General features: G+C 46.0%; 2 protein-coding genes across 3 annotated transcripts; one reads left to right on the top strand and one right to left on the bottom strand.

Annotated features, from left to right (window-relative positions):
* Positions 1-250: 250 nt before the first annotated feature.
* Positions 251-7,631, bottom strand: LOC122626039 (homeobox protein H2.0). 2 transcript variants are annotated; one of them, XM_043806146.1, is made up of 3 exons: positions 5,839-6,401; positions 659-1,188; positions 251-594 (listed from the first exon to the last, which is right to left on the bottom strand). In XM_043806146.1, exons 1-3 carry the CDS (start codon positions 6,356-6,358, stop codon positions 352-354), a joined length of 1,293 nt encoding a protein of 430 aa, XP_043662081.1. In that variant the 5' UTR covers positions 6,359-6,401; the 3' UTR covers positions 251-351. The 2 variants fall into 2 exon arrangements, with proteins under 2 accessions (XP_043662081.1, XP_043662080.1); XM_043806145.1 differs by lacking the exon at positions 5,839-6,401 and adding an exon at positions 7,068-7,631 and having other exon boundaries at positions 269-594.
* Positions 7,632-8,196: 565 nt separating this feature from the next.
* On the top strand, positions 8,197-9,025 carry LOC122626604. The gene is made up of 2 exons (XM_043806922.1): positions 8,197-8,511; positions 8,570-9,025. The coding sequence occupies exons 1-2, from the start codon at positions 8,197-8,199 to the stop codon at positions 9,023-9,025; spliced, it is 771 nt and encodes a 256-aa protein (XP_043662857.1).
* Positions 9,026-9,704: the final 679 nt, after the last annotated feature.

A 9,704-nucleotide genomic window follows, 5' to 3' on the forward strand; every position in this document is an offset into this window, starting at 1 on the left:
TTTGCTTAATTAAACTTTCTGTTCTTGCCGCGTTGAGCACGAATGTCGCAATGCGTATTAATATTACTTTATTCTGTGAAATAGCGAATATTAAATAAAATATAAATTATATAAATAATAAATTAAACAGTGAATTCGCAAGTTCATTTACTACAGAATTTATTATAAATATATTACACATACACGTTTAGATTATCGTACAGTTTGAAATAATAATTTAAATTCACTTTGTGCAGTATCTATCTACTTTACATTACATTACAACTACGAGTAGCAATGAAGGAATAAATACATCTACATGGCATTTTACACGTGTAAACAGAGCTATGTATGTACATAACATAGGCAGCTCTACTCCACCACATTTATTTCAATGTTATCATCGTCGTCGGCCTGCTCGCTCAAATCCACGCTGGAGCAGCTATCCGAACTGTAGTCGAGTGGCTCCTGGGGCGTACTCCCTCCGGATGCCGTGGAGGCCTTGAAGACAACGCCGGATCCGGGCACTGCACTTGGCTGCTTCTCCTGGCCGCTCTTCAGATTCTCCCGCGTGTGCCGCCACTTCATGCGACGGTTCTGGAACCACACCTTGACCTAATCGGGGAATTAAGGATAGGATAGGATAGGATTGGTTGTGAAATATAGCTTTGTAGCTAACCTGGGCGTCGGTGAGATTGAGACGTGCCGCCAGTTTGCGGCGATCTGGCTTGGTGATGTACTTCTGCTGCTGGAACTGAATCTCCAGGCCCTTGCGCTGCAGATTCGTGAAGACGGCGCGTGACCAGGAGCGCTTGCGCTTCCCATTGCTCCCAGCTGAGGCGTTGCCCTGGCCATTGCCACCAGCTCCATGTCCATGTCCATGTGCACCGTTCTGGTTTGTGGCTGCGGCGGGCGAGGTGGGCGCGATGTCCAGGAGCTGCTGCGGCGTCTTGCCCAGAAATCGCTGCTGCTGCGTCAGCTGGAGGCTCGTGAGGCTGTGGAGGGGCGCCAGTAGCGCCGCGGCTGTCGTCGGGTTGTGTGGCGGGGGCTTCTGCTGCTGATGGAGGTGTTTGGGATGGTGCTGATGATGCGGCTGATGCTGCTGGTGATGCTGCTGGTGCTGCTGATGCTGGTGCTGATGCTGCTGCTTCTGATGTTGATGGAAGCGGAGGAGCGCATTCGTGGCCAGCGTGGGATAAGTGGGTGCCGCTGTTCGGGGAATCGAATTCGGGTATATAGTGTGTTAAAGTCAATTGGTAGATTCATACATCCTTTATTAGCAATAGCTCTTATTTTGTTGCTATACCGAATCCGGTGCGTTTTTTACGCACTCATGTGGATATTTATTTTTATAGGAAAACTACCATTACTTATGGACAACATCCTCCCTTGGTAGTTGCACATTGTATCCGCAGGAAATAATACATTTATCGCAGTCCAACCAAAATGAAAATTATTTTGCCAAAGAAAATATGAAATTCAACTTTTTGTTGTTTGAGTAAATTATTCTGATCAATAAAATGCACGTTGAAAATTTTTTAAATGAGTTTGTTTATAATAAAATTTTCACTTAATTGGAAATTATATTTGAAGCGTTTTGTGGCCAGGGGGGCAACAAAATTTGTTTACTTCGAGCGCGAATCTAAACAACAACAATTACCTCCAGAGAGCGAAAATTATTTGGGGTAATCGAACACGACATGGGGCACACGAGGTTGAGGTCGAACTGGAGTGCTTTACTTTCCTTAAATGTTTTTTAAATATCCAAGAATTTATACACGCCGAAAAGAACCCCTTGGCATTAATATCCTTATTGTAAGCCCATTTATCATGTTTACTTACTTATTAACAAGCCTTTATAACAAAACAAGACTCTTAGTACGTCTGTTTTTAACTCAATATTTGCATTCAGCAATTCAAAGGATTGCGTTCAAAAGTATGCTATAAAAAAGTTCTTCTTATTCCTTTAATCGCGATAATGGCATTGAACTTGCTTAGAAATTGAATCGTATCTTATGACTAATCAATGCACACACATCTATTCTGGTAACAATCAAAATTTTAGTTCTTATTCTCCACTTTTGAATATAATTTAATTTGATTCCAAACTGAAACCCATTCCTCTTTGTTTGGAGCCAACCGCGAATTATCATTAGCATTTTTTATTGCCTTTTTTAACGTTGTGCTAGGTGGAATTCGATTTGTTTGTGTGCTCGCGGCATGCGCCTAATTGTTCCTGAGATCGAGCGTTTTATTTACTTAAGCAACACACTACTCGATCGTGTGTATTTACACTGCAACGGAAATGCGCTGCTGCACTTGTAGATACATTTGTATCTCCATCTGTATGGATGTGCATCTGCATCGGGAACGCCAATGGAATCTCCGCACATCTGCAGGGGCTAATAACGCCTTTATTGGCCGTTTTGGCATTTGGTCTGTGTCAACCATCGGGGGTTTGTTATAATGAGTTTTCACCGATTTTCAACACCTCCTCCGTTGGGCGGGGCATTGGGGTTCACTCACAGCGCGAGATCATTAATTGCCTGCTTTGCCTGCTATCCAGATACATTTATAAATACCGTGTGCCCCAATCCCGTGGCCCCGTAAATATCTTAATGAGTTGTGATAATTTTGGGAGGCCATCTTAAATCACTCAAGGGCCTGCGCTGCAGATGCATCTCCAGCAGGATGTGTTTGCGAATCGTAAATTTCACAGCCACATTTAAGTTGCATCGATTTATTAGCGCAGTACATTCCACATTTACGACTTGGCGAATATGGCCCAGTGTGGCTCACTTCGGGGTAAACTGCGAATGATCTTTTGGTTTAAGCAGCGCACTCCCAGTGGGCCATGTGCTCCGGAATTTCGGACTATCGGCTCGAGAAGCGGAGTACTTGTTTATTTGATTGGCCTTTTCCGCAATGCAAACTGGGACCAATGCTAAAAGCAATAAATATAATATAGATATGTTCCAACTTCCGAACTTCCGATTTTCTGACTTTTAGTAGCTAGCTGTGTACTTTCTGAAATATTAGAACTTTTTAGCTAGCAACATGGTCAAATCAAAAGTATAACTTCTTTTAATGAGTCACAATTCTTTTTAAGCAAAATTAAATTGGAATTGATGCCAATTTTCACTTAATTCTTTGTGGTTCTTTATACATCGGAGGTTGTGGTATCTACATATTATAGTACCTTTTAGTGCGTGGTAATTATCATTGCTAAAGGCGGCCCTCCCCTGCTGTTGGGAACTTGAGAAAGATTCTTCAAAGCTCGAAAAGAAATCGTCTGGGGGCCCATCATTAATCAGGGATCTCCGAGCGCTTTGAAAGTGCATCTAACAGTTGGATTAACATATAAATTGCTAATTAATTAGACACACGGCGCCGGATTATTGTTCAGACATTTCCATTTCCATATCAGACAATGGTCTGTACGATCAATCGATCGATGGATCGATGGATCGGCAGCCAGAAGAGCAACAACAACAATCAACAAACTACTCATCGCCAGGCGGGACAGGCAAACAGCAACAAATAGTCGGCTGAGGAGCCGGCTGAGATCTGGCTGCTCCATGATTTTATGATGTGCGATGCGATGCAATCAATCCATCACGGCATAATTCCGCAGGGGCCGGCAGGTTGGACACGGCGGGCAGCCACACAGGGTAGCCTCCTCCTGGAAAGGCCACCACAGTGGGTGGTTGTGTAAATACTTGGCCTTTGGCTCGGCCCCCAAGAACACCGCATAGCTTCACCCGTACAGTCATCCATTCCAGGCATCCATTCCATTGCGACTCATCCATCGGTCAGCCACGTTCCCCTGTCGTTGGCCTAAACGGCAGCCGAGCCTCGATGGAGTCAATGGAGTCGATGGAGTCGGTTGAGCCGCAGTAGTTGGACCCGTGGCGTCCAATCTATCAGAGATCCGCGTCTCTGGCCGGGCCAAAGTTGCCTCCACCTGTCGAAGTCGTGCCCCTTCCATTTCCCAATCTCCTCCTGCTCCTCCTCCTGTTCCAGCGGAACCATTCATTAGCGAGGGCAATTAGATGGATAGCTATCTGTATCTGCCCATGAATGACGGGCCAATTGCCCAAGCAAATAAACAAACCGATCTCCACAAACGTTTTCCACGATCCGTGTGAGCTTGAAGTTTATTTTTAAAGACTGACTCGTAATTTGTTCATAAATTGTTCTTAATTTTCCACTTTGGTCTTTTGCATTTCATCTATTTGGTCTATTTGCGATGGCCACAGGATTGATGAAGCGTTTCAGGGGCTGTCTGTTCTTCTTTTTACCGATCTCATGTTGATTGAGCTATGTCGAATTAATTCGCCTTACTAATTGCTCCTCCCATTTTAGCCGAAGCAAATGTGTTTGAAAACCGCTTAGCACTGATGATAATTTTCATGAATGCTCCATCAAAGTGGGAAGTGTAATTTATTTAAGTTTGGCGCTAATTTTGCTACATAATTTAATCGTGTGCTGGAATTTGGCTGAATTAAAAGGGCTATTACTATTAAATTTACCTTGGATGAATCAACTAACTTTTTTGAATCTGTTGGATAATTGTATCTTGTTACTTGCATCTACTAGGACAAAGCTTTATTAAGCTTCAAAAACTCAAACTATAATGTTAAGCTAGCTAATACCATTCATATATGTATGTCTACATATTTCCTGGTCTTTTATTTTGAAATAAATTAGTAACTCAAGCATTTCCTAATCAATTTACCCATTGAGGAATCCCAAACGTATATCTCATTTATCCAACACAGATTTTTAAGAATCGTTTAAGGCCCTCGCATTGTTAGCACCCACTTGATAAGAATTGTGTACAATACTGACGATATGTATAAAACTCAAGCAGCTTGTTAAACAATGAACAATTTCTATTCGAAAACCGAAACATTTACCGATTAGGTTCCTCACTATTTCCATTTTCCCATTTTCCAATTTTCACATAAACAAGATCAAAGTGCGCTCCCAGCCTGCAGGGTTATAAGAAGTCTTCGTCGCCAGATATACAAAAACAGCAGGAAGTAAGGCAAATACCCAAAACAATCCGGACTATTTTGTTGTCGATTTCAACAATCGGATTGTTTTCGTCAAGAGCCAAAGGCGCTGAACAGTTGGCCGCAGGAATATTGCACAATATGGCTGCAGATCAACTAATAATTCAAATAAAAACGAGATATTTATTGGGGCTGCGCCTTAGGTTTTCCCTCTTTTTGAGTTTCCAGGAATGTTCATTTCATTTCGCTCTTCTCCGTAATTCCTATATGGCTAATAAGTCTAGTCCATAATTGAAAAAAAAGAGCAAAATAGCCACGGAATTTTGATGGGCAAATAGCGAAGCTTCCTCATAAAGTCTTTTGATCGTTCCGTGAGATCCTGCATATTTCCGAGAAAAGAATGCAGAATGATTGACAAATCGCAATATCTGATTAGCTTTGATCAGTTTTATTGGCGCTGGAAGTGCACATACTTGGAGGTAGAAATAATGCAGATGTTATGTCCTATCTAGAAGGTATAGTCATGGCAATACATTATTGTTCTGATAAGTCTTATGTTGATAGACTAGAAAGGTTCAAGACGAACGAGCAATTTGATGGCTTTCTGTATGAAGCTCATTCCTTTCGATATAAAAAGTATCTTAGAAGTACGCTTAAGTACCTATGTATCTGAACCTCGATTTAGCTTCACTTCCAGATGAATTGGTATTCTTTAGGATCTTTAAGGCTTTGAATGCAATGAACTTAATGTTAATTTTGAAAGCTTTTTTTCACATGCACATTTTCTGTATAGCTCGCTCGTAATTAGAGGATATTCCCATTAAGTTTGGTGCATCCTTACCGTGTTCTGCTGCCCGGATTGGTGTCGGTCTGAGCACTGATTTGTAATCCATGAACGGGCTGGGGAACAGCTTATCCAGACCCACATAGGGGTAGGGGTGCGATGAAGTGGGTGTGAAAGTCGCAGGAAGCGTAGCATGTCCAAACCTACGGGGCTCGGCATTCGCCTGGCTGAAGCAGTGTGGGAAGGAGCAGCAGGCGAGGATGCCGCCATCGCAGCAGGACTTGGTCGCTGGCGAGGAGGAGCTCCTTCTGTGCGATTCATCGGGCTCCGAGCCCAGCAGCCGATCCACACTGAAGCTCAGCTTGACTTTGGTGGCGCTTGTGGCTGTGGTTGGCGATGAACTGACTATCGTAGTGGGGGCACAGGATTCTTTGGTGGGCAGGTCCTGATCGCCGTCCACTGGATCAGGACCCTTTTGGGTCAATGTTGGGTTCACTTCACACTCGCCGTACATGTGAGTGCTGAGGTTCTCGGGCATACTCTGTTCCATGCTGGCGGCACTCTCGTGTAGTAACATTGCTCGGATATCTGCGTTATATGTTTCTATCTACGAATCTCAACTCAGGCCACTAAACTAAATTCACACGTTAACGATCGTTAAGTTAGGTGGAGAAACTATCATGTCCAAAACACCGTAGCTGGTCACCGATAAAACGATCGCGAAATTTGCTCAGTTCTTGTGCACCTCCGATTAAACCACCGTGCAAGACATCCCACTCAGAACTGATCGGAACCGGCCAGGGAGCACGCTCAACCAGCCATCGATTGCCGATCGATCGTTGCCCAGCCAACGCGGAACACTCTGCTGGCTGCTGGCTGTTGCCTCTTGGCTGTTGGTGGTGGGGTTAATCTCGCTGAGATTGTGTGTTCCTGGTGCTTACAGTGGGGCAAGGAGTGCTAGATGTGTGTGCTAAGGACATGGTCTCGATGCCATGATGCTAACAATAAACGATACACAAACAATACTGGAATAATGCTGAAATGTTGCCTATACATATATTCAATATACTCCTGGCAAAACAGGGTATATCTAGTTCTCTAAAGAAGGCTTTATCTATCATATACGAAGCTTTTGATAATTATGAAGTGATTTGAAATGGGATATAATATGAAAAAAGAATAGATCTGAGGATAAGGGGTAGAGGACGATCTGAAGATAGAGTCCAATAGCCTGACTCTATCCTAGTAATGACTCAAGTCCCCTTAAATCCAGTTAGCCCACTTACCATAGAGCTGATCCCACTGTGGCCACACACAGATGGGATACCTTGCCGTACAGATCGCTTGTTTACACACATGCCGCTGTGTCATTAGCTCAGTCGGAGATCGTTTCCTCGAGCGCAGCCGAGATTTGTTTACCGATTTCTCCATATGTTCCCGTACTCCCACACAGACACAGACACCCCATCCGAATTCCGGTTTCCCTACGCAGAGGCCATGGCGAGAGTGGCGAGTGGCTCGTGGTTGGTGATTCGTGGCCAATGCGAGCGATCCGCTGCGGTGGGCGGAGCCAGAGCCACTCCGCTGGTGGCGCTGATGCGGCATCTCTCTTTCGCGCCCGAGGAATGCGTGTTCCATTGGCCTGGGATTGAGCGATCTGCGCGAACTCCACCTGCTCCACGCTGTCTGCGCTCGATGAAGTGGGTAACAGTGCCGTGCCGGTGGCCATAAATCAAAAACCGCATTCCCCAAGCGGAAATCCGCAAAGCGGAACACGAACAGATCGTCGGGGTGGAAAGCTTAAGTGGAAATGTGTAAATTTCGAAGCGAAACTGGCGTTATTAATAGGAAAATTGTCGTGACTGCCTTCAGATAGCATACTTTCCAGCACAAAACTCCCATCCAAGCGGGCGGATTTGGTGCCAAAAACTCCCTAGTACCACAAGCCCACCAGCCCACAAAGTGACCCAGAAAAAGTGGGATATGCAAATGCAAGCGAAGGCAATGGGAGCGGAAAATCCGCCGCCAGTCGGTGACACTTTTATCCTCTTCAAAGTGAAAGCGAAGTAAAAATAATTCACTGTTCCAAAATAAAGATTCAGATACATATGCAGATAAATATGCATTCAGGATAGGTCGTATTTTCAAGTATGCTGATTGCTTTTAAAGGGCTTAACTCTGCTAACCCATTTAAAGTGCAACTTTTGCCTGAATTGGCGGTCGCCAGTGATTGTAGCCAACAACTTTTCCCGGAAAATTATAGGGCATACAACAAATGAAAGGAAAACGCAATCAAACTATGTAAACAGACACGAACAGCACTTATTCTTGAGAAACCGCTGGAAACCGCAACCAAATCGTTGCGGGGCAACTCAATTGACTTTGGCCCACGAACAGTGCGCTTCCACCGCTCGAATGGAGTCGTTCTCAGCGTCCAGGTGCTCCTCCATTCCGTCGCCACTGCCGCACAGTGCCAGTGGCATGGACAGCCCGGACATCTGCGAGCCGCCGCAGGATGAGGAGGAGTTCTGCTTCCGCTATCCCAGCTACATGTTCCCGGACGTGGAGTACGACAAGGAGGACGTGCCGCTGCCCTTCAAGGCGTCGCCGGACTCGCTCTTCAATCTATGCGCCGCCATCGTGGATACCCAGGCCCGCACCGAGGTCTTCAAGTGGAGCATCAACGATGTGACCGACTGGCTGCGCAACTTCGGCTATCCCGAGTACGAGGTGACCAACGAACCTGACCCACTATTTCGGTGGAATGCAACCAATGACTTTGTTACAGCAAACCTTTCGGGAGAACTACATTGATGGCCACAAGCTGCTGAACCTGGACGCCGTTGCCCTGGTGGCGCTCAACGTGCGGAACTTCGAGCACATCCGCCACCTGGGCCGCGGAATACGGGCGCTCTACAGGAAGGAGCTGCAAACGGCGACGGAGACCAAGCAGCAGAGCGAGGTCTACAAGACATTCCGGGCACGCACCGGACGGAGGTACGAGGGATTGCGGGAGACGGAGCTACTGGGCCGCATGCACATGATTCGCTCCGTGTTCCGCGACGTCAACGACTGGGATCTGATGGAGCTGCACATGTCCAGGACGCCGGTGAGGCGGTATCGCGAGATCGTCGCTGGCTCCAGGCGCTACAACCTCTACGGCCCATCGACGGCGCGTCGGGAACCCATCATTACGGACGATGTGGATGCCACACCATGGTACAACTTCGAGGATTGCTACTAATTGAGCAACAACATTACTTTCAACTAGAAATTGTGGTAAGCTTTGGCAGCCATAAAGTAAAATCTAAAGATGACAATTAGCTAATTTCAGTTGTTAGTAGTGATCACCTTAAATCACTTTCTCTGCGGCAAATTGGTGGCTCCCCCAGTTAAAATCCCGCACCTTCGGCTGCCCCACCTCCTGGAGCAACGATGCTGCCCAATCAGTCGACACGGCGCATTGATCACTTATCGCTCTGAATTGTGGCTGTTGTTTTGGGGGAACTGGGGACTGGAGACTGTAGGATCGGTACGATCCCGTCGAGAGCCGTCCGCATTCGCGTCCGCTCACGTGTTCAAATTTATTGATTGTTCTGCTCACAAGACACGGCGTTCCAGCTTTTTCCCGTCCAGCGTCTGAGGACTGAGCTCCGAGTTTTGAGTTTTGAGTTTAGAGATCTGGGCACGGCGTCCAGCTGTGCGGCATGGGAGACGTACGTGTGGTCGGCTTATGTTATATTTCCCGACATCTTGTGTGTCCGTCGATCGGTGGTAGAGCCTAGCTGGCCGAGATTGAGACCCGGCCCAGAGCTATGCCTAGATGCAACCTTAGACGCTGCCACACCGCCACACTGCCCATGCAAATTGCCTTTGGCCTTTATTAACTTAGGCCCATTCAGACTACCTTAATAACTCGTTCC

The sequence above is a fragment of the Drosophila teissieri genome, chromosome 2L, assembly GCF_016746235.2.
Source record: "Drosophila teissieri strain GT53w chromosome 2L, Prin_Dtei_1.1, whole genome shotgun sequence".
NCBI lineage: Eukaryota > Metazoa > Arthropoda > Insecta > Diptera > Drosophilidae > Drosophila > Drosophila teissieri.